Source organism: Ictalurus furcatus, chromosome 21, assembly GCF_023375685.1.
Source record: "Ictalurus furcatus strain D&B chromosome 21, Billie_1.0, whole genome shotgun sequence".
NCBI classification, from domain to species: domain Eukaryota; kingdom Metazoa; phylum Chordata; class Actinopteri; order Siluriformes; family Ictaluridae; genus Ictalurus; species Ictalurus furcatus.
Window position 1 is genome coordinate 11,302,632 of NC_071275.1, and position 24,296 is coordinate 11,326,927.

Here is a 24,296-nt window from a genome sequence, read left to right on the forward strand (position 1 = left end):
ATGTCTGATGGACCCTGTGCTGGGGTCGTTGGCCTATTGTGGAGCACTGTGTTTGTTTAGGAGGAGATGAATAATTCTTTCTGAGGACTCCACGTTCTGAAGACTGCACTGAGGAGAACGAGGAGACCCACTCAGGACACCTCAGATGGCAGTGCAGATGTCTGCATCGTTTCTCTGCTCCCGACCTAGTTTCTACACCAGAGCCTTCTCCTTCTTCAGGGTCCACCCCTGTAGCCCGTTCTTTTGTTCTGGGAGTGGCTGTGATTCAGGGAGAGGAAGACAGTGGAAATTCAGAGAGCCTGAGAACAGCTGCTGATGTGGCTGCCCAGAACACTCTCATGTCCCGACTCTTACCCAGCAGCATCGACAACCACTGGGAACACACTAAACCTTTCTCTTTAACATTCTGTCTCTCACCTTTCAATTACAGTGACTCTAGCCAATAGGGGACGTCTGAGTGCTCATGTAGGTGGAAGAGGTAAATAATTAAAAAAGAAAAACATATTTTGTTTTGTTCTCCAACTGCTGGAACTTGTGAATCCTTTTCTAAAAAGGTATTTATCACAACGAAGTTGAAGAGAAACTGCAGATGTTATACCACTTTTTCAAAAAATTATAAACCGGATGTGTTTATAAACAGGTATGTGAAAGTGGAGTTCTGCCAGTGAATATGGGGAGCAGAAGGTAGGACATACTGCTTTACATGGATGTTTAGGGGTTATAAGGAGAGATTTTGTCCCAGTTGGTTTTAGACCTAGAGAACTGGCCAGACTGAGTAAATACACTGCAATATTTGAGGGAGAGACTTGCATGCATGAACTTTTGTGTGTGTGAGCCTTGTACGTTAATAATAGGTGATATTTAGGGGTCTACGCTGAAAAGTAAAAATGTAAAATACGGATATAATGACTACGTAAACACGACGAAATAACGTTTCGAAGTGAAATCAATTAAACAGACATCTTATTAGTCAAACAATCAAGTACTCAAACGTCCACTTCTACTGTTGTGCCCTTTGCGTTGTTAATATAGTTGGAAATTTTGCGACAATCCCTTTACGGCTAGTTTACGCCCTTTACCCCCTGTTTACGACATTACCGTAACGCGCTTTCCGAGTATGTTGAAAGCAGTTATTGCAGGTCGGTACGCGTTTCAGAAGATAAGTATCACTCTCAGATGTTCACGTTCACGGCAATTTGTCAACATGTCATCGTGTCAAACCGTTCGCAAAGTCCCAGCTACGCTTCTAGGCTCCATGGCGTTCGGGGGGCGCGCAGACGCGGACACGAGCGCCAAGATGGTAAAGGCGTTTTTGGAGCGCGGGCACGATGAGCTGGACACCGCGTTCATGTACACTGACGGGAACGCGGAGACGATCATCGGGGCAATGCAACTTCCTCAGACGGGTAGGACAGGAAGAAGTGCACAGATTTAATCATAATAATAAATAATCAAACAAATAATTATTAATTAAAAACAAAACCAAAGTAAAAGAATCATTAAAAAACGATCCACTTCTTTTAAAGTTCATTATTATCATTTCCAAATGCATTGCAATATTAAAAGTAGCACTAAAACACTTTTTAGTAAATAGTTCCACACTTTCACCAAGGTATTGAAATAGTCTCTTATTATTAAAGATATTAGTATAAATCACACACATCATCATAAATTCATACTGTAACACACACACACAACCAGTGTTGGGTAGGGGAGACTGGGGTCGGTAAGCCTTTGTCACTTTACTGCAAATTTTATGAGTAAAATATTCTAAATCTCCGTTTAAAAGAAAAACAAAACACAAGATATGAATTTTTGTTTGATCTCTATTAGGGCTGGGTTTTGTGAACCAATTTGGCAATTCAATTAGATTCTTATTTATATGGTTTCGATTTGATTCAATTTCGATTCATTATCGATTAGTTATCAATATTTCTTTTAAAATGTCAGTTTTGCAGACATGGAATCCATATTTTAATATAAATGCTGGTAACTGAAACCCTCCTACTTAGCTATATTACTGAAATACACATTTACATTAACAATAGGGCACACACAATTATGTTGAATTACTTTTACTTTGAGTAACAAACATTGTGACAAGAAATCATAAACATGTGCATACAGTGCACACAAGGTAAGCACAAACTGCACATATTAGTGTAAAAAAAAAAAAAAAACACTGTAAATGTGCAACAGTGAAATTTATTGACAACTTTGTTGACCTCATCGTTACCGTCACTTCCTTTGAACATGAAATACTTCCGCACATCAGACTTTAATTTGGCCAGCGTTGGCTTCAATTAGCTACCGTGACCTTCCGCCATGATCTTCTGTCTTTTTTTGTTTTGTTTTATTTAATTTTGTTTTGTTTTAAGTGGAGCAACTCGAAAGATAGCGACATCTTCAGGACGAGAGGCGAAGTACAGATAATATTCACATCCTCTCATGTAAAGCACGCGTGTTAAGAATCGATTTGTGGATTTCCCGAATCAATATCGTTTTGTTAAATTGAATTAATCGATTAAAAATCGGAGAATCGATATTTTTTACGCAGCCCTAATCTCTATTCATAATAAACAAATTCCATTGACATGTTAATATCAGAGGATCTAGAAAATTAAAGGACTAAAACATGGCATAGGTTCATTTGTAGCATCTAAACATTTGCATTTAATTAATTTAATTAGTTTTATCCAAAATGACTTACAACTGGGACAGGATACAGATGATACAAGGGCCCTTTGCTCTTTCTTTGCTAAAACGCATACTCATTGTTGGCCAGGTCAATATATTAAATCACACAAATAACAAATGATATTATTGACATATTGCAAGTCTTTGAGCTTTATCTTTAAACCACACAGTTTTCCATGAACGAAACCAATTTTGAAGAATATAGAAATCAATGTTTGTTGTAGACTTGTTTTGGGAAGTGCTGGAGGAAGATGATTTTGAGAATCACGGTCATACTGTAATTAAAATTACGTTTCTGACTGAAACTGAGCAAGACATAGCCTGAAATTTCACATTTCTTTTTGTTTCTTAGTTCGCGTGGCCACCAAAGCGAACCCCTGGGATGGTAAGACGTTGAAACCCGAGAGCGTGCGCTCTCAGTTAGAGACGTCGCTCAAGAGGCTGCGCGCTCAAAGCGTCGACATCTTCTACTTGCACGCTCCAGACCATGAGAACCCCGTTGAGGACACGCTGAGAACTTGCAATGATCTGCACAAAGAGGTAGAGCAGTTCTTACATCCGGTGTACGGGAAAAAGTTCTGCTCCAATAAATGTCACCACCAAGTAATAAATCACGGCTGTTCGAGCGACAAAATCACTCATAGGACCTAACTTAACATTTATTAACATCATCTAATGGGGTTTGAACAACAGTCCCATCTCTAATTATGAACTGGAGTGATGTAGCTGAGGTTGAGGAACTGTGAGCCAGAATTCAAACACACCACACTGACATTCCTACATCCGAGTTCTTTTTCCACTGTTTCTAGGGTGGTTTCTAATGGTAGGGCTTGTTTAAATAAATAACTACAGTGCACCGATTCAACTTCCGACCTTCTTTATTGCCAGGGAAAGTTTAAAGAGCTCGGCTTATCAAACTACGCCTCGTGGGAAGTGGCTGAAATCTACTGCATCTGCAAACACAACAGCTGGGTCCTTCCTACCGTCTACCAGGTGAATCAAAGTATTGAAATTGTCCTCCGATTTATTATTCATGCTCGTTCTTTTTTATAGAGCTTAAAGCAGGTGTTGATTACCTGTCTTCTTTAAAGGGCATGTACAACGCTACCACGCGACAAGTGGAGACGGAACTGCTGCCGTGTCTGCGATACTTCGGCATACGTTTCTACGCGTACAATCCCCTGGCAGGTACGTTGGTGTAACGTGCTTTTGGATGTTATTTTACCTTCACACTAGCGAGTGACGTCACTTGTGATGCTTGCATTTGCACTTGTGGGATTTTTTTTTATATCCCACGATATAAACAGTAATCCTGACAACATGATGGTACCACCACCACGTTTCACCGTTCTCACTTTGATATGCATTGTCGGGTTTTTATCCTAAATATATACAATCTGCTGTAATGTGAATATGCACTTCCTGTTCTTGTTAAATCTTTCGAAATACCAGCCCGTGACTTTTCTACCGACATCGAACGGGGGATAAACACATGTAGGAACTAATGCTGTGAGAGTAGAGGTTTCCAGAGACAACGGACATCTTTTAGGATTGTAGGAGTAGTCTGAGAAATTTGTTCCGCCTACTTATAATTAAATTTGCATAAAATTGAGAAAACCTCGATTCACACGTCACTCGCTAGCTCAAACGCAGTGAAGCATCTCGTCATGTAACAATACTGTGGAATCTTTAACAGGAGGCCTGCTTACGGGGAAATACCATTATGAGGATAAAGACGGCGCTCAGCCCGCAGGACGCTTCTTTGGAAATAAGTGGGCTGCTGTCTACAGAGACAGGTAAACAATTACACATCTTCCCAGCTCTTATTTCTGACATTTTGTGGAATTTATCTCTTCAGTGTTAATAGTCCGAGCTCAGGGTTCGAGGGATGCTAGCTAGCTAAGATTATGTTACTAATGAACAATATTGGAGTTGTTATTTTTTACACATTTGTTGCTGTTGTAAAGCAGTAAATCTGAGTTTATAATCTTGGGAATGGCTTATTTATTTATAAGGGGTGTAAAACCTCAGGCTTCTACATGATACTGTACGATTTTATGATGATTCATAAACCAATGATTCCATATTTGACGATACGATTCGGTGTCCTACAATCAATATTTGACCAACTTTGTTCTACATCGTGGGGTAGGCCTACTATTAATTCGAGAATGATGACAACGTAGAGAAGGAATATTTTAAAAGTGTCAGAGTTACGGGCAATTCACCATGCTAGTCTATTCAAGTATTTACACATCCGTTTTTAAATAGAATTTTTTACACAAGTTTTAAATCAGTTATAATTGAGCATAATCGATTTATGATAAATATCATTTTAAATCGATTCATCAATCCAAATTGATTGTTACACCCCTAATATTTAGTCCGTGCACAATTCCATTAATTAGGCTATTAAATCTATGGGCTAACTCTAACTTTGTTTGCTTTTTTTGTTTGTTTTTATTGTACAAAACCACCTTCTTAACTTCATTCACTTTATGTTGCTGCTGTAATGAATCAATAAATTGGATTCAGTTTGGTTTTAAATACTGCACAAAACCGTAAGCAAACGAGTTGTTTGATTTGTGTTGTGGATTTTTATTTTTTTTAAACGTACCGTCAATCTGAATCTTGTAGGTTTTGGAAAGAGAGCCATTTCCACGCTATAGACGGCGTCCTGAAGGCCCTCAACGCAGCGTACGGTTCAGAGAAGCCGGGCTTAACCTCGGCCGCTATACGCTGGATGTATCATCACTCTCAGCTCAAGGTACGAGCTCCTAAATCGAGTACTGACTATTCCATGGATCTCATATCAGTGTCATCGAATATACAGAGTGAGAAGCTTTGCATCCCTCGTGTGTTTTTTTTTTTTTTTTATGTGGGGAAGGACAACAGACCTTTTGTTTAACAATTTATCTTCAAATAAAAAACAATTCCTGGGTGAATTCTGTAACAATACAAAACATAAGACAGAAACAACAGGAAAAGTTTGGGGGGTTTTTTGCCATAGGAGGTTAGAGGTGGAAATAGACGTTACTTAAGAAATGTAAATTTTCAAACTAATATCTTTTTTTATATATTTTTTTCGGTTATCTTAAAACACACAATTTGTGTTACCTGCACAAAAATAGCAGTATCTGTCTTTATCATCTGCCAAGGGGACTCAAACTTTTGTACTCAGCTTTATCTGTATTCCTTTGAATATGCTCAATGATAACTGAGCCCGGATCAGCACTCTGTGGTGCTTAAAAATTATAAACACTGCCTCTACGTACCATCTGCATCAATAATTCGTGAATTGTTTAACTGTAGAATTCATACAGAACAATTTTCTTTAGCAAATAAATTCAACAAATCGTGTTAGAACAGGCCGCGTTTCAAAAAACGTACACAAGTCTTCAACTCGTGTAAATAATGTTTCCGTAAAAAGAAATGATGCGTTATATGCAGAGTAAAGAATCCTGCTTTCCTCAGGCTGAGCTCGGAGACGCCGTGATCGTCGGGATGTCCACCATGGAGCAGCTTCAGGAGAACTTAGCAGCAGCTGAAGAAGGTCCTCTAAAGCAGGAAGTGGTGGATGCCTTCAAGCGCGGCTGGGATTTAGTGGCTCACGAGTGTCCTAACTACTTCCGCTAGACGCACAGCGGACTCGCACTCGCCTTTAATTACAGCTGAAAATGAAGGAGGATCTACTATAATGTTAATTTCCCCAGAAATATATTGTACGAAGTTATCACTTTGTTCAGACTTGCCCAGAAATAACTTTGATTCCATCCATGTGAATAATTCAAGCTAAACTTTGACTTTTGTAATTTAGCACTTATTTTTGATACTCTAACGATAAATAAATATCACTGGTGAACATTCAGCATTTTATTATTACTTTTTTTTTTTTTTTTTTTTTATATAAACAACTGAACATTTAATCCCATATCAGCACACCTAAAGTAAGCAAATGATGTCGGTTTGAAAGTAGTATTTTTTGGGGGGAATTTGAAGGGATCAAACGAGGAAAGTCATGTAGAACGTTTGGATCATAAAATCACATAAAACACATGTTGAAGAAATATCTGCACAAATATGTATCCTGCTTTTTCAAAGTTAAACAAACATGTTTAATGTCCATGTGGAAAGTCCATTGTTTCTTTTCATTAACCCTCTTCTTCATCATCATCATCATCGTCGTCATCGTCTTTTGCCTGCATGGCCTCTTCATCACCTTCCGCTAACAGCTCGAAATCTCCGGTCTCCGAATTCCACATGCACTTTATGGTCACTTTGAATTCAGCCATCTCAATCCCGAACAGTTTCTGAAAGGAATTCATACCGAAGTACAGAAGGGTGACTAAAGCATAAAGTTTATGCCTTTGCCAGCGTGCAAACAGCCAATCACACCAAGTTTAATCAGCTTCAGATTCTCACTCCACAAACTCACCTGTTCATTTTATAGAAACAAACAAAAAATTATCAGCAGTGGTTTTACTATTTAATATACTCAGGTCTAAAGTAAAGTCCGTACAGGATTTATGAGGTTTTTTTTATGTTATTGTTTCAATGTTATTGTTTCAGTCATAAATGCTTGGTTTTGTTGCAGTTTTTTTCAAAATTTGCAATTTTTGTGGAAAAAAAAAAAAAAAAAATCACACAAAGTAGTTTCCCGTGCTCTTTTGGAGTGATGTCTGTCGGTAAGTGAGAGCTTTTAGCTGTGCTCGTGTTCGACACACGTGAATCGAAGAGGGTTTCGGCTGAACGCCCGTCGTGACGTCACGACGCATCTTTGACCCGAAATCTGCGGTAATTTGGAAACGTTTCAAGCTCCTTCGAAGTTTGCTTGATTTTGCATGATGCGCATCACAATATATAAATTAGCCAACAAACTGTCCACAAAACAGCAGTAAAATAAACCAAAAAACGTTAAACTGACTTCGACGGTACTTTGACGCCTACAAAGACAAAGATGACTGCATTTTTTTGTTTATATAATTACGGCAAATCAACATTTAAAAGTAAATATCACCATACCAATGATCCGATACGATATTGATCTATCGCTCAGCCCTATTATATACAGGTGTGATCAAAATTATCCCCCCCGTGCAGATCAGGTTTATTGTCGAAACTGACTGACTTTCAGCTGTTTGCGATGAACAAGACAAACAAAAGCGTTTGAAATAGTTCGACACAACAAACGCTTCAAGTGGTTCCCCCAAATTCAACTGAAAACGCAACTTATAATGATTTCTCCAGTCTCAAAAGTATTCACCCCCCTGAATAGAATCCCTCACAACAGCACAAACATGCAAAACAGGTGTTGTCTCAAGCACACCTGATGCTAAACTCATCAAGGGCTTCATCAATTGCACCAGGTGTGCTTGAGCTGGAATGGAATACCTGAAATGGCTAGGGGCAGAGAAAAAAAAAGAAAAGTTTGTATGACATGTTACCTGGTAATAAAATAAACAGAAAACTACAATGTTAATCTAATCTTACCGAGCTTCACCAAGTGCACCATCTGTTTCTTATCCATAGCTATATTTTTGTATGCATTATGATTCATACACACACACACACACAACATTTGGTAACTGCTTAAAACCAAATCAATCATGAAAGCAGGTTTCCACTTCCTCCTTCGCGTGGTGCAGAAACGAGTGTAAATGAAACGCAGCCAACTCACCAGAATACGGGCTTGTTCAGGAGTGAGCGCGTCTCCTTCTTTACACACTTCGTAGTCCTTTAATAACGTGACGACACCTGCGGACAGATTTCATAACGAATGAACATCTCGTATCTACATATTAGAAGTATTTACTGCTCGAGAGGAGCTGATTTACTGATCATATCCCAGTCAGATAGGAAGAACACTTTGGGTCGTGCTGTAACAGGAAAATAACCAATGCTGGGGTGGTGTGATGAAGCAGAGTTACTGTTACCACCCCACCTCCAACCTGCATACTAGCACACTACATAGTGTGGTAAAACAGTACACTGCCTAACATGCTAACGGGTCACGTGTGCTCATTTTGACATTTAGTCCAAATTGTTTTTTTTAATTCGCAGCTCATAAACCAGCCACTGTGGTTCTTCCTCGGGTCTCGATCACCCAAACAGATCAGCGACGATGTGCGCTGTGATTGGACTAAAGCGTCAGTGTCGTTTTTCATTCAGGGAAATTGTCTGACCAGCGAGGTCTGTAATCTGGCATCTGGGTGCCGTTACCTTTTTTCAGCGCTGTAGGCAGTCCTAACTGTCTGAGTTGAGGCTCCATGGAGTGGGAGAACTGTTCCAGTGGCCCCTCGTCCAGCGTCACCGCCATCTGTGCCACATTCCCTGCCCTAGCGTAATCCATCTCTTTGAACCCGCTGAAATACCTGATCGAAACACATGACGGAAATACGTGACCAGCTGTGCTACGATGCTAAGACATGGCTAGCTCACGAAACAGTATATTTGATTTTTTTTATTTTTTTTATTTGTTTTAATTCTTTAGCGTTTTGTTTACACTTGAAACAAAAGGAAAAACAGAGAGATACATCGCTCACAATAAGAGAAAGGGGGTGGGCAAAACAAAAGGGCTAAGAACATAATAATTGGGTCCCAAATTTTAATGAAGGCTTTGTGTTCATTTCATTTTTTTTTTTAAAGTTGTACGTCAATTGTTCCAAAGGCTGTGAGACTAATAGTAATACTTCATTTAGTATTTGTTTGTACAAGTCAACTGTTCCTTGTTCCAATAAAGAAAAATGCAATTCTTTGCCATAGAGGATATCATTCTTCAGTGTGTATTGGAAATAACATCTAATGACTGATTTATATCTGTAATTACAGTCATTTCATGTGTTACATTCATTACTTTTTTTTTTGCAATTTTTTTGCATTTAAGGTCTTTCTGCCAAACGTTCTTGAGGGAGGTCACACACGAACTCACAGAGTCTCTCGAAATTTAATAAATCTCTGAACTCTTCCCTTTTAGACTTGTGGAACTGACTAAAACCTAAAACTCTAATACAATCAGTTCCATGTGTGTGTTAATTGTTGTACGTTAATAGCTCAGACAAATAATAAACGCAGATAATCAATCAACGTTACTGTACCAGGACAGGCTGAAACAACTTTTTTCCTCCCTGACATTTGAATTAAAATCTTTCCCTCATTTCATTTTCGGTCTCTTCTTAGAAGTATGAGCATCAAAAAACTTTTCTAAAATGCAAGGCCACCTCTTTCTGTTTAATAAAGGAGAAATTATTTACTTACTCTTGTACTTCGTCTTTCGTTTTGTTCGTGAACAGGACTCCTACTTCCCCTCGGAGGAACCTGCTCACCTACGACACACAGTGCAAACCATCCAAAATTCAAATCTGCTGCAATCCATTCCGGTCCACTAAATCAGTAAGATAAATGATCAGGTACCTTGTGCAAATTATCCTTGTATTCATCTGTCGGTCCTTTCCCAAGCGCAATCATCATCACCTTGTTCTTGCCGAAAAAGAATCTGCAACGATTAGAGAAACGATCAGAACAAGCTGGCAGGGTTGCCAGATTGATTGTGCTGTGCGTGTCTCTCTCTCTCTCTCACCGGCTGTGTTTCCACGCTGTTCGGACGTCTTTCAGTTTGCTGTTCCTCATGTTTTCCACTGAGAAGATGAACACGTACCTGTACGTGTCGACGCATTTCCGCAGCTGAAGCAGGAGACCGAGAGACGCTGATTACAATTCATTTATACCACACTGCTGCCGGGTTCTGTCTTCTGATTGGTCAGAAGGTGGTGATTCATTTACTAGAACAACAGCTCTGACAGTAGCGCAGCTGCACATCACAGGTTTATTTATAATCAATCAGAATTTACACTTTTTTGACCTTTACTAGTGTCTACAAAAAAGATTTATTTTTATTTAAAAATAAGTTCTGTTTATTAAAAAAAAATAACAAATGGTTAAACAATATATATTTTTAAATACGTTATGTAGAATATTTTAACATCAGATCAGCTTCAAATTAATAAAAAGTAGAAAAATATCACCATATCCATTGTAAAAGTGTATTAGGAGTGTATTATATGAGAACACTCGACTCTCAGGAAGAGCACTAGGATAGTTTTGGGATCAAAATGAGGGGAAATAATGTTTAATAAATACCTACTGATTACTAAACTTCAATGTAATATGTTTTTGGGGAAAATAAAAAAGATACTGACCTCCTCAATCAGGTTCTGCTTCGCTTCCAATCCCTTCTTGACTGTTTTTGTTAAAGAGACTGTTGGCAGAGACAGAAAGTGTTTCAGAAAAACCATTAGGAACTGTTACCTCTGAGCCATTTGTTATTAATTTATTTGTTTTTCCATTTCCATCACTTCACTCGCAGGACTGCTGATAATAAATGTCCAGAGCACACAATCTAATTAAATGAATCATGCCTGAACCCCAAGTGCATCTCAGCTGGACAGAAAATGCACTCAGAAGCCACACCATGTTCCTACACCTCATGGATTTGGAGCTGGATTTTAGCTTTAGCTCGTTAGCTGATTAGTAAACTACATTACTGTTTTAATGCGAATATTTAATTAGATAAGTTACTCAGCTGACATGCTACCTGTTGTGACTCTACGCGATAAATCCACGTCATAAAACATCGACATAAATGCATGTTTAGTTTATTTTGTCTACCTTTCTTATCCCTCTTCGATTTCGGCATGGCTCTCACGTTGCTCTCGCAGTCCTTTGGTTCTTCTACGGTCGTTTAAAGCGGAGCTATAGACAGCACCTGCGCCTCTGCCGCCCCCTGGCGGCCATTCTGCTGTCTGACATCATCCTGAATCATCTTTCTTATTCTCTCTCTCTCTCTCTCTCTCTCTCTCTCTCTCTCTCTCTCAGCATGGTTCATTCTCTCTCTCTCTCAGCATGGTTCATTCTCTCTCTCTCTCTCAGCATGGTTCATTCTCTCTCTCTCAGCATGGTTCATGCTCTCTCTCTGTCTCTCTCCCTCGCTCGCTCTCTGCCCAAATGAAACTGAACTCTGCAGACATGATCATATGTTAGTTTTAATGTCACATGATGATAGTGGGCCTTTCAGATGTGGATTCATGTTCAATGTTACTTCAAATAAATGTTTAAAAATTACACCAAAATTTAGAAAGAATATTTTAATAAGCTTCTGTGCTACTGTACAGTATTGTACAGTATTGACTTATTGTTTGCTCTTGGTTAGTGGTCATAGTAAAATAGACTTAAGATTAATTTTATAATATTAATATTACAAAACAAAATAAATTATTGTTATTATTATTATTATTATTATTATTATTATTATTATTATTATTATTATAGTAGTAGTAGTAGTAGTAGTAGTAGTAGTAGTAGTAGTGGTGGTGGTGTTGGTTTATTTTGGGGGGTAAAATGATTAAATGTGGATTGATGTTAGTGTTAAATCTAGTTTCAGTCCTGATTGAGGAGATGTACAGCTGAGTGGTGTAGCTCTCCTACACTGCACCCAGATGATGCCGCCTGACCAGCTAACATACCCTCTTGATCGTTTTATATTCTTTGTTACACTGTTCTTCTGTTTCTGTTGGACTATTTTATAAATATGACTTAATATCTGTTAAGTGCTACTTCAAATAAATCTGTTTAAATAGCATTTAAGTTTCTGTATGTGTTATATTTTTATGCTAGTAACTAGTGTTAAAAACTGGTCTAACCATCAGTGAGCCGGTGTGTTATGATGTAACACGTCATGGGCTGGTTGTGGTGGTCCGTTCTGGGCCAGAAAGTCCAGGGCCCCTTTTTGGTCCCAGTTCACCCCGATTATTGCTATTAATGCTAAATAACGTATGCTGAAATATTAAATATCGATGTTAAAACACTGAAATGAGGGCCCTATTCCTACATTTTGCTTGGGCCCCCAAATCACTAAATCTGCCCGTGGTGAAAGATATCAAAGTAGTACCAAGGCCTAGGCATTTCTCAGATTTAAAGTGCAATGCATTGTGGGAACACAGGCAAGCAGTAGAGCTGTGTATATATACAGTATATATATATATACATATATATATATATATATATATATATACACACACACACACACACACACACACATATACATTTTAGAAGTGTTGTATATTTTCAGAAAGGTGTTTTTGCAGTTTTTCTTTAAAGTAGTATCTCGATGTTTGGGGAGGAAAACATTTTTTTTAAAGAAGATTCACAAGTTCCAACAGTTGCTCAGGTGCCGGGGCTCAGTGCGTATGCTCTCAGAGCATGGCGATGCGACGAGAAGCCGCATTGGTAGGCGTTACAAGTTCCTCTCTCTGGGTGTCTATCTCCTCCACCTCCATAGACGTGGTTTCAGGGGTCTCTGGGGACAGAGACAGAGACCCTCCGCTATTTATACCTTTCCTTTCCATTCCATCGCGTTCTGTGCTGCCATAGTAACCAGCGTGACGGTGTAGCTTCTGAATTCTGAATTCTGAAGTTTAAATCCAGTGTAGCTTCTGAACGCTGAAGGGGGGAATGGCCAGTAGGTGGCAGTGTGTGAGCGGATCAGGAGCTCAGACCTGCTTCAGTTTGAGAAAAGAGCAGAAGGCTGACTGTTTGGATTTGACATGAATGTTTAATGCCGGATTAATCACCTCTCCAGATCATCTCTAACCTCTTATGTACAGTATAACACATGTAGTGGATGTTTCTTTCAAACTGAACTCAAACTCTCTCTGACACAAATGATTTACATCCAGATTCTTTACTTAAAACTAAACATCATATAAAAATTAATACAGTTTCCCCCCTAAATATTAAGAGTCCAGACTCCTCTGTGTGTAGTGAACGGTTTAGAGGGAACTTAAAATCCACTTCACTTCCATTCCCAGCTCCACAAAAGCACGTGGAGTAAATATGGAAGTTGGGAAGTGGATTTGTGTTTCTCCTGCCGATGAAAACCAATGAGCATTAGCAAATATAATAAAATATAATAATACAAACGTGTTTAATGTGAACAAATGATCAATCTGAGCAGCTTGTTCCTCATAAATGCTATTAACCCTGATCTGTAGCACCTTCATTTGCCATTTACCATCATCCTCAATTCCTGCAAAATGTTTAAGACGTAATGTAAACATCATGAACTCGGCCTGTGCGGATGCTTTACACGGTTTATCGATTTGTTTTGATATATGCATTTAATTCGTATTTAAAACATCAGATGCAAAACTTTTAAAGACTTTCAACCACTCATTAAACCACTCATAGCACTGAAAAGAAAACGAGGAACCTTTTACTTTATTTCCTGACTTATTAATGGTGATTTTTTTTTTTCATTTACACTCGTATTCAAACGGAACGGATGTGACTCTGACAGAGGTCTATATAGATGATAAGAACAATCAATACACCTTGAAATACATCTCCCTGACCATCTTCCGGTGACGTGCGGACTAAAAGACTAAAGCGCCGCTGCAGTACTCTCTTTAGGTAGAGATGAAACGAGGGTTAAAGCCCGCTGCAACAATATCAGCAGGTAGAAGAATGGGATTGTGGGTAATGTAATGAAAATAGACCAACATGTTGATGAAAAGAAGTTTGAACTGGAAAAAAGTCAACTCGTTCAGGGTTGATTTCTCCTTTAAGTGTCAGCTGCACTTCAGTTTTCACACACTCCAACAACACCACTGACGAAAGAAGAAGAAGAAGAAAAAAAATAACAAGACACTTTGAACTTACAGAAATCAACTTTAATATGAAACAATGAAAAGAAGCAGCAATTAATCATTATGGGAACTGGATGAAATAAACCTTCAAGACTCCAAAAGTGTCCCGCACCATTTGTTTATTATTATTATTATTATTATTATTATTATTATTACTATTATTATTATTATATTATGATTGTCTGACTTTTCATTTTTATTATATAAATCTTTTTGCATATGGGTTTAAATTCACTTATTGTTCTGGGACGTTCTTGGAACCGGAAACACAGCGCCTTCACTTCATCAGGAGCGCTGCTTACAGGTCGGATATAAAGTAAAGCGTTCGCTAGCAAATCAAATTTTATATGAAATGAATCGATTTTTTTTTTAAAGAAAAAAACCCCCAAAAACAAATCAAATACAAACACTCTGTGCAACGTCAACAATTCAAAAAAGAAGAATCCAGCTACAGCTCAACATCCAAGCTAAAATAAAGTCCAATTTAATAAACATGACACAACTCTTGATGATATTCAGACCCAGAGTTGAGATTAAACACGTGCAAATTTTACATTTCCATGGCAATTTCCATTTTTACGGCATAAGCACGATACCATTCCGTCGTGACGGGCGTTAGTGTGTCGGTGAGGGCGTGGCTTAATCTTATGACATTGTAACCACCAGCATTTTTTTTTTCTTAGGATCGCTCTCAACATGGAACTTTTGCTGCATAAAACACACCGTCCACCCTTATGCCCCCAGGGTAATGCCGAGAACGTAAGGTGACTTTAATACCGATATTTTTTGCGATATATTGTGTATCTGAGTGTATCAGCACGTGCCTAATCTCCAGTAAACGATCGTCCAGCACAGTTATAAGTCTCACTTCTGTAGTAGACATGACAGTGTGACGAAGATGTGGAGAAACAAAATACACACACACATATATATATATATATTAAACAGAAGGTCCGCTTAATTTGTTTAAGGCTAATCAGGCTCATTAATATTCATCAATCTGGACACAGTTTTCTCAGAACGCATCACAATATTTAACCCAAGTCACGTGTTCTGTTAGCGTGTGCCCTAGGTGTGTGTGTGTGTGTGTGACGTGACTCTAAAGTGACCGTCTCAGGAGAATCATGGTGTATTTTTTTCTTTTCTCATCATCATTGGCTGCCTTAATAAAAATGAACGAAACGCAGAAACCGTCTCAATTAGCGTAACTCTATCCTAGAAGTGTGTTTGTGTGTGTGTGAAATGAAGGATCTCTTTGTGTTTTCACCACTATACTTCCCAAAATGATGAATTATTATTTTGACCAGGATAAAGCATCCGCTGAAGACGAATGAATAAACGCGGTCAATATGTCGCAGAGCGTCCAAATATTAACGCACGCCATCGTTCTTATTCACGTGACTTTCCTCTGAACTCTCTCTTTCAAAGTGCTTCGTTGTTTTGTTTTGTTTTTTAAATCGTTCCATTTGCATTTTTTCAGTCAGTTCCAAGCGAGTGGAGAGGTTCCAGGTGTAAATTTGCAGAAAGTCATGAGTGGTTTTGGCGAAAAAAAAACACAGAAGCACTGTCCACAATGTCCCTCTTAATCTAAATGCAGTCATTCAGCCAAGACAAGTCAAGCATTAACGATGACCAGAAGTCTGCTTCACCCAAAAAGTTCATAGACATCGTTCAGTTTCATTTCATAAAAAACCCCACTAGTTAGAGTTCGTGTTTATACTGAGCATCATTTCAAATTTTCAGTTATGGTTTATAGATAAGATTTGTTCAAGATCACACTAGCTAGCATCTTGTGGGCGTGACCTATCAGCCTATCTGTTCCAATATACTGTACGTGGTTATAAAGTTTATAAGCACGGCCGTGTTTCCTTTGCTTAAAACATGAGGCCGTGTTTTTTCTTCCATTTTCTGAGCACGAAATTCCACATGAAGTGCGAGCTAAAAATAGTAAGGAACTCAAGTTGGGGTTTCAGGTGACATTCATACCAACGTCGCGAGCCGTTCTGAAGCGTTGAACCCAACTCGGTACCACGGCTGCCTTCTGTAGAGTCATCAAACATCATTTAGGTCAAAATGGACACTTCGCTCCTGAGATTCTTTGTACAGATTTTACGCTGAATGAAAAATTGGCGCAACAACAGGTCGGTGTAAACGTGGGTTAGGTTCAAGTAAGAAACATTGTATTAGGAACACTAAAACTAATAAAACGACTGAAAGTAGTGCTGCAGCTCTAATAGATACGTTATGTAGGTGAATAGATTATAAGCTTGTTCCTAAATGAAACCGGTGGTGACGATTAAATGTTTTTGTCTGTTCGCCGTTAAATCGCCTCGGCGATTGTGCTGTGAGAAAAACACTAGCTTTGGCTGTCTAAACTGATGTTCAAATGCGTTCCTTCTTAATTCATGACTGTTATTTCACCTTCTTGTGGAGCGGTCCCTTCAGAGTCAGCACAGAGAAGGGCGGAGTCTTAGGAGGGACCAAGGCCCTAATTCACATAGAATTTACACAGGGGGAAAAACAAAACTCACTTGTTGCCTGTTGCTGTGTGAGTGCGAGTGTGGGTGAGTGTGTGTGAGTGTGTGTGTGTGAGTGCAAGTGCTGGGTAAAGGTGCAAATTCCAGACACCAAACATGCCTTGGCTGATTAACTACATTTACGCTAAGTAAGAAATTGTGAATCTCGCCTTAATTTGTGATTTGACGATTTAGAAAAATGCCAGTTTTGGTTTTAGAAAACTTCATATGGAATAAAACAAAACAAAACACGGACAATATTAACGTGTCTTTATAACCCAATAATAAATGTTTCCAAACAGTCTGTCCTCATGGAGGCTTTATGACATTTCTCTGCACCTCACGTCTAACCTCTGCTTCAAACGAGGCAAAACTCAAACTTTAAAAAACAAACATCGCAAAATAAATTCAAGTATAAATGAAACTGAACCACTACGGACGATCGTTACGATGATATTATGAGCTGTGTGTGTGTCATTCTGCCCTTGCAGACCATCTGATCATCCCTGAGGTGTCTTCATGGCCGATTGTTAAGAAGAATCGTAAAACACTGATGCCAAAAAAAACAACCAAAACAAAAACGACACAAACTTCATTGAGAAAGCCATGCTATCGTCTACCTGCATGACAGGAAGCAAAACAAATAAAAATAACATTTTAAAAAAACCATGGGCAAAATAATTGTTTTCTGCATGGATGAGTTCATAGTAAAAAAAAAACAAAAAAACACTTTGATATTGTTGAATTTTTCTTTCGCAAACCGATGTCTTCTCGAGTTCCTATTGGCATGGACATTATCTCGCGCGCAATCACAGACCCCTCCGTTCTTTCCCTCGACCTGTCCATTGTCTGTCAAGAACAGAACACAAGCGTCGCCGCAGTCCGATGTTCTCCTCCATTGTAGATCATCGTGCCGGCGCTCAGCGCTGAAAAGGCTTGCGTGCTTTTTTCCTCCTACGCTGTCCTTTTCCTACCTCGCTCCAGCTTTCGCTCGTCTCTCCTCGCTGGGTAAACAAGCCGGGCTGAGGAGGCGGTCCTGAGCCGGCCCCCCCGGGGTGATTCGGGGGTGATCCTGGTGAGAAAAATCCACCGTTGGACGAGGCGTCGCTGCCCGGCGCGCCCTGGAAAATACGGCTGAAGAAATCGTGCAGGTCAGAGGGAGAGCCTGGAGCTGGGGTATGGCCTGAGGGAGATCTGAGAGAGAGAGAGAGAGAGAGAGAGAGAGAGAGGAAATGTAACTTTGCTTATTTATATAAGGCAGTGAAGAAGGTGTAGCCCGAGAGTCTATATCGACGAAGGAGGCGTGGCCTGTGTGTCTCTCTCAGCGAAGGAGACGTGGCCTGTGTACTTTTCTCAGCGAAGGAGGCATGGCCTGTGTACCTCTCTCAGCGAAGGAGGCGTGGCCTGTGTACCTCTCTCAGTGAAGGAGGCGTGGCCTGTGTACCTCTCTCAGCGAAGGAGGCATGGCCTGTGTGTCTGTCTCAGCGAAGGAGGCATGGCCTGTGTACCTCTCTCAGCAAAGGAGGTGTGGCCTGTGTGTCTGTCTCGGCGAAGGAGGCATGACCTGTGTGTCTGTCAGTCTCAGTAGCGTGTCATTTCACAGACAGTATTATTGTGTTTCAGTAAAACTTCTGACTGATATACGTGTTTCTGTCACTAGACATTAGATACATTTTAGTCTGGTGTTCATTACTAAATGCTAAATGGCGCACTTATATAGCGCTTTTATCCAAAGCGCTTTACACTGTGTCTCATTCACACATTCACAAACACACTCACACACCAATAGTAGCAGAGCTGCCATGCAAGGCGCTAACTTGCCATCGGGAGCAACTTGGTGTTCAGTGTCTTGCCCAAGGACACTTCAGCATGTGGAGTCATGTGGGCCGGGAATCGATCCACCAACCCTTCGTTTAGTGGACAACCGGCTCTACCACCTGAGCTACAGCCGCCCCAAGTGAAATATAAAGGTTGTTACCTGTGGCGGTTGGAGCTGCTGTTACTTTTGGAGCCAAAAGAGATGTGATAGGGGACACGATGTGTATCAGGGGAGATTCCTATTCGCTGGCAACCCGCCCACTCTGTGTGAGGAACACAAAATCAGTAAAATTCACTAAAAAACAATTAAACATAAACTTTATTTATCCTGGGCTTGGGGTTCAGAAATATAAATACACACACACACACACACACACACACACACACACACATAAAAGCACTAAGACATGTACACAATCAGTGATATAAGAACCAGTGTAATTCCAGATACCAGTGATGTCGTAGACTTTTCCGTCCATGAAGGCGAAGTAGGTGATCTTCAGACCGAGCATGCTGGACTCAGCCCACAGGTCTCCTTCCTCAGCGCCGTGCCGTTTATTACACTCAGCACAGAAACGCGCTTCGTGAGGCTCGCGGTCCATCTCAAACCGCCTGCAGGGCCAAACCCGGACAGAGCGAGGGAATAAAAACGCAAAGATGATGAGCATTTTCAAATGAAGCGACACGTTTATGATAATACTAACGGCAGGATTTGTGATTAATTCGTGATTTATATTTATACAATATTTGTTTTAAATGCCTTACCTGTGTTTGCCCTCACACTTGGTGCACATCATGGTGTTCATGGCCTCCTTCAGGTCGTCCTGCAGCTTCGTCAGGAACTCGTTCATCGACTTGGAGAGCTCCGACGCTGCCATTCGCTTCCTGTTTTTGAAAAAAAAAAAGGATCATGTTGTGGCGTCAGAGTTGTGAGACTCAACCGAACTCATTAAAAAATTTTTTATAAATAAATAAATATACAGGATACTGTCATTTTTTAAAGGTGTGCTCACAGCTCGTACTCGCGCCGGGTCTCTGGGTTGCTCACGATGTCCCACGCTGCTCGAAGGACTTTAAAAGCCTCACCGGCTCGAGGGTGCTTGTTCTTATCTGGATGGACCTAAATGTACAGCAGCAGTTAAAGGAAATCAATACACCATATATACATACCACAGATATATCGCATTAAAGGTGCAGTCTGCCATTTCTTCAGAGTTCAGTACAAGGCCACGCCCCCTTAAACACCACCTTTGACAGGCGAGGAGACACTATAAACCTTTTCAGGAATAGAATTAATCCAAAATGTGTTATTTGTTGGTTATCGTTTAATCAGACGCTGGTTTCAATCCTGAATAAGAATGGAAGTGTTTATAAAGCCGAAGTGGTGATTTAGATGATTTATTTATTCACCTGTACAGCCAGCTGTCTATAGGCCCGCTTAAGCTCCGACTCCGTGGCGTGTGTGTTCACGCCCAGCACGTTAAACGGGTCCAGCTCATCTTCAGGGATCTGCACGAGACGGTTGATTTTATTTTCATTCATTGATATTGCTATACATCGTATCACAAATAAACATCAGCAGCAATATGAGCACATCAGGAGAACATCACTCTGAGGTACCTGTGATAATGCCAGCAGTCTCTCGAGTTCTTGTCCAGGCTGACTCCGCTCCATCCTGGATGGAGACTCTGGATTCACGGTCACGTGTTCGGAGCCACTTTTCCACAACCATACTCTAATCCTTCCCATAAGCGTGACTCCTTTCTTCAATATCCAGCAGTTCTGAAGACTGAGCCACCATCGCCTGCCTCTGTCTCCACCCAGCCTCTCCACAACACTCCTCATGACCCCGGCACTTAGGAACACTACGCTACTAATGAGACTGAAAGCAGAAACCAGCATGCGGCGTGCAGAGCACGTGGTTTTGTAAACCCAGCCCGCGAGAGCTGCAGCCAAACTCCGGGTTCGATCCACTACACGTCTTAAATCCTGCTTCATTCCCGGGACGTCAGTGACCTTAAAGAGCATGAACATGCCAAGGTCGTAAAGTGCAAACGCTCCGGATTCGACGGCGACGCCGCAGTGGTGGGTCAGAGACACGATCAGATCCACCACCATATGGATGCAGGAAATACTCCACGGGCTGACGGATTCGGACAGGAAATCTCGGAACGTCGCCACGAGCTGGAAGCCGGTTTGTCTTCTCAGACGGCCCTGGTTGTGATAGTGGTGGTTCCTCCGGCGGATCTGTTTATGTCTGCTCGCTCCAGAGGACGAGGAAAAGGACAGAGGCGACATCCAGGACGAAAACTGTTCACCTGAACCCGAGCCGCTTTTTCTCGACTTTCCTTTCTTCCCGCGAGATCCCGACGCATCCTTTGTGGCGGCATTCCTACAACCGTCTTTCTCATCGTCCGCTTCATCGAACACACCGTTTCCGTCTTCCTCCAGCTGATCCATACCCCCGTTAGTTCTTGCGTATCCGCTCTCTTCTACCTTCTCCGGGTCTTCCTGCTCACCCTGTTTCGCGCCGTGGGACTCAGAGTTCGGATCCTCCGGCACCTCCCGAGATGTTTCCACTTCCTCTGACAGACTCGGCACAGACTCCTCACACATGCCCCCACTCGCCGGTCCGTCGTCCAGACGCGTCCCGATTCTCAACTCTTCTGGATCATCCATGACGTCCGTCGTTCTCAAAAAGCCAAAACAGAGGATGCTCAGGGGTCCGTCATTACCCGTCACACGGTGTGCTAATCTCCAGGAGGATGAGGAAATGTCTGGTTCAGGTTAGCACAGTATAATTTGGAATTTGTGTTGCTAAGCACTGCATAACACACTCAAGCAAAGCTTAACCACGAAACCTTGGAATCGTACATGACTGATCCAGTCCATTATCACACACAGGTTAATCTGTGCAGATTTACGCCATGAATCCTGCAAACAGGACAAAATAAAACAGTCTGATCACTCATCAGACAGCAAAATCAACTTTAGATCATTGGCATCGGTCAATAAAACAGCCTAAAACATTTCTATTTAAACCCTGCTTTCCAATACACATGGCGTGACGTATTACTGCTGAACAACATCTCATCTCGTCATCGTTTAAACACGACACTGTGACGTGACATCAGTAAATATGGAAAGTCTTTGCAACACGATCTGTTCTTTCATTTCCAAACATTTTCTAGTTGCATGATAAAAAGAAAACGCCAGCTGCTGATGAAATAAAGGTTGTTTTCACATAGCTGCTTTGTTCTGGGTTTGAGTTACACAGACGTCATTTCAAAAGTGATTCAAAAAATGCGAATTAACAGACAGACTGAGTAGGAATTTCTCTTCCAACCTTATTTTTGATCTTACTTACTCTTTATATCCATTTCGCTATTTGACTTTTGCTTTATTCGGTTAAATCGCATCGCTTTGGCAGTGTGAAGCGCTTTGAGAGTCGCCTCATGTATAAACTGTGCCTTTGACACTTTCTTTATCTGTTTTGAAATTGATCAGACGTGTACATTTAGGTTGCACACCACAAAATTTCAATCTGACTTCAAGATTCAGACGGTACGATATACATTTCTGCTTTTACATTTCTAACAGCGTTGTTATTATTTTCCCCAGCAGCTCTGTGGAAACATTTCGACACCAGGCACTACTCTAACATCACAGACTTGACTGATTGTGAAACACACACCTCTCCGGGGACTGACTACATCACATCATAACATCATCACATCCCCAACCGGATAGGGGTTTCCTTCACACTTACAAACTGAATACAGAAATGAAACCAAACTGAGCAACGACACTTACAGTCTAATACTTTACAGAGCCAAAGACATAAACACGTAGTTAAATATGAACAAATACATGCATGCACGACAGAAATATAACCGAGGCTCATCATATTTTTATTATTCGACTTTAATCTTTTGTTGTTGTTGTTAAATCCATTTTCTCTTCCGTGTTCATGTTTGTTTTGGTTGTACTGCAGGTCTGTCCTGTTATTTACCTACACATGAATCTGCTGTTCCTTTATTGCCCCAAACGTTAACGTTTACTATTAATACACTTTAGAACCACTATAATTCGCGCTAAATACATCAAGTTCACTATTATTATCATTATTTCTATTAAAAGACGAAGTGCCATGACAACACAACTCATTGGCCAGACTGAGAATTTTAGCACAAGCATAACGACTTTTACATGATCATTAAAATAAACGCTCGCTAAACACTTACGCTGATATTTAATCCAATCTTTCAGAAATATGTTGTAAAAAAAATCTTCTGTACAATTTCATAATTAGAAAAAAAACAACCCTGATTTTATACTTAGCCAACTCGCTACCTGACGTCGCTGTCCTTGTTGTTTCTCTTTTTTTTCCTTTCCACGGTATTCACTTCCGGGGTAAGAGAACGACTTCCGCTTTGAGTTGTTACCCGTTCCGGACCGTTAGAAAAGAAAAGTTGAACGTTTTAAAGAGTTGATGAACTTTAGAAAGAATAAATAAATAAATAAATAAATAAATAAAACAACTTTAGGAATAAAATATAATCCAAATCAAAATGAAATGTCACCGCTCACTCAACACTCAGTGCTCGGATGTGGATATTTTTATATACATTAACAATTAAAAAAATAAATCAGTAAATTGTTGCTGGTAAACGCGGTTTTGCGTCTTGCACATAAACAGCATACATTAATTACCCTGCTGATCAGGTGGTCTAGAGTCCTATTCGGACAGGATTAGTTTTTCCAGACCAATATGCGTTAAGTAATGTTGATGGAAGACGTCTGTAGTAATTATGATTGATTCACACGTTGGGATAACCTGGGAGTGACTTCATGTGCTCCAAAAGTTCCATATGTACTACACACCTCATATTAATACAAACTAATTGTTCTGACCTTTACTATAAGACCTTTACTGGTTGTAAGGGGCGTCGCCATGCAAATTGCATAATTAGTACGTCACTAAGTCTGTTAACCAACATGCCAATTCAGACAAGATATACAGGTGTATTATCCGAGGTTATTTCTACTGATCGTTTTATAGAGTACTAAAATACGACATAATCTTTCCAGTCCCATGCACGTGCAGAAAGTTAAAATTTCATATGTCATGTCCGAATCTGATTCAGATTCGGACATGACTATAAATCCCAGAAATACTCCGGTAATAATTACATTACTGTCTAACAGCCTATCTGGCCATCTCAAGTTGGTCCATATACATAATTTAGATTATAATGGTGCTTAAATCCTGAATATTATCACTAATATCTACAATAACAGACAATCAAAAGTAAAGATATTAGCAACAATATTGATTAAAAACGAACCTTCTTTGAGTTTCTTAATCTACATGTGCCATAAGGTGGCAGACCAAGCACAATGCAGCAAAGTACAATTCATCTGTTACTGTCCTTAGGCCTGATTTTTATGTAGCTGTCCTTTACTTGAGCTTTATTTCTTTCACAGACTCAAGGTCACTTCGCAGCTATATTAATCATAACAAACATATAAATTAAACAAATGCAATTTATGTACAAAATAATAT

General features: G+C 40.1%; 3 protein-coding genes across 6 annotated transcripts; 1 reads left to right on the forward strand and 2 right to left on the reverse strand.

Moving 5' to 3' along the window:
- Positions 1–701: 701 nt before the first annotated feature.
- On the forward strand, positions 702–6,565 carry akr7a3 (aldo-keto reductase family 7, member A3 (aflatoxin aldehyde reductase)). Its single transcript, XM_053653093.1, has 7 exons — positions 702–1,406; positions 3,050–3,237; positions 3,586–3,690; positions 3,789–3,885; positions 4,394–4,493; positions 5,335–5,464; positions 6,172–6,565. Exons 1-7 carry the CDS (start codon positions 1,118–1,120, stop codon positions 6,331–6,333), a joined length of 1,071 nt encoding a protein of 356 aa, XP_053509068.1. The 5' UTR covers positions 702–1,117; the 3' UTR covers positions 6,334–6,565.
- Positions 5,596–12,685, reverse strand: mrto4 (MRT4 homolog, ribosome maturation factor). 2 transcript variants are annotated; one of them, XM_053653094.1, is made up of 9 exons: positions 12,393–12,685; positions 11,362–11,710; positions 10,893–10,951; positions 10,274–10,377; positions 10,108–10,189; positions 9,952–10,019; positions 8,917–9,068; positions 8,375–8,451; positions 5,596–7,007 (listed from the first exon to the last, which is right to left on the reverse strand). In XM_053653094.1, exons 2-9 carry the CDS (start codon positions 11,387–11,389, stop codon positions 6,849–6,851), a joined length of 729 nt encoding a protein of 242 aa, XP_053509069.1. In that variant the 5' UTR covers positions 11,390–11,710; positions 12,393–12,685; the 3' UTR covers positions 5,596–6,848. The 2 variants fall into 2 exon arrangements, with proteins under 2 accessions (XP_053509069.1, XP_053509070.1); XM_053653095.1 differs by lacking the exons at positions 11,362–11,710; positions 12,393–12,685 and having other exon boundaries at positions 10,274–10,445; positions 10,893–10,922.
- Positions 12,686–14,398: 1,713 nt separating this feature from the next.
- On the reverse strand, positions 14,399–23,908 carry dnajc14 (DnaJ (Hsp40) homolog, subfamily C, member 14). 3 transcript variants are annotated; one of them, XM_053653343.1, is made up of 8 exons: positions 23,084–23,908; positions 20,351–21,664; positions 20,141–20,239; positions 19,744–19,850; positions 19,496–19,615; positions 19,182–19,342; positions 18,891–18,993; positions 14,399–18,106 (listed from the first exon to the last, which is right to left on the reverse strand). In XM_053653343.1, the coding sequence occupies exons 2-8, from the start codon at positions 21,407–21,409 to the stop codon at positions 17,833–17,835; spliced, it is 1,923 nt and encodes a 640-aa protein (XP_053509318.1). In that variant the 5' UTR covers positions 21,410–21,664; positions 23,084–23,908; the 3' UTR covers positions 14,399–17,832. The 3 variants fall into 3 exon arrangements, with proteins under 3 accessions (XP_053509318.1, XP_053509320.1, XP_053509319.1); XM_053653345.1 differs by having other exon boundaries at positions 23,068–23,908; XM_053653344.1 differs by having other exon boundaries at positions 22,975–23,908.
- Positions 23,909–24,296: the final 388 nt, after the last annotated feature.

What these genes read in the sequence shown, in the direction of transcription:
- akr7a3 (XM_053653093.1), top strand. Translation starts at nt 1,118, where the DNA reads ATGTTGAAAGCAGTTATTGCAGGTCGGTACGCGTTTCAGAAGATAAGT. An exon ending in GCAATGATCTGCACAAAGAG is followed by an intron (nt 3,238 to 3,585) that starts GTAGAGCAGTTC and finishes CTTTATTGCCAG; the next exon opens with GGAAAGTTTAAAGAGCTCGG. An exon ending in TCCTTCCTACCGTCTACCAG is followed by an intron (nt 3,691 to 3,788) that starts GTGAATCAAAGT and finishes TCTTCTTTAAAG; the next exon opens with GGCATGTACAACGCTACCAC.
- mrto4 (XM_053653094.1), bottom strand. Translation starts at nt 11,389, where the DNA reads ATGCCGAAATCGAAGAGGGATAAGAAAG. An exon ending in GCCTACAGCGCTGAAAAAAG is followed by an intron (nt 8,452 to 8,916) that starts GTAACGGCACCC and finishes ATCTGTCCGCAG; the next exon opens with GTGTCGTCACGTTATTAAAG. An exon ending in CTGAACAAGCCCGTATTCTG is followed by an intron (nt 7,008 to 8,374) that starts GTGAGTTGGCTG and finishes AATTCCTTTCAG; the next exon opens with AAACTGTTCGGGATTGAGAT.
- dnajc14 (XM_053653343.1), bottom strand. Translation starts at nt 21,409, where the DNA reads ATGGATGATCCAGAAGAGTTGAGAATCGGGACGCGTCTGGACGACGGA. An exon ending in ACCCGGCGCGAGTACGAGCT is followed by an intron (nt 19,616 to 19,743) that starts GTGAGCACACCT and finishes TTTCAAAAACAG; the next exon opens with GAAGCGAATGGCAGCGTCGG. An exon ending in AAGTGTGAGGGCAAACACAG is followed by an intron (nt 19,343 to 19,495) that starts GTAAGGCATTTA and finishes TTGGCCCTGCAG; the next exon opens with GCGGTTTGAGATGGACCGCG.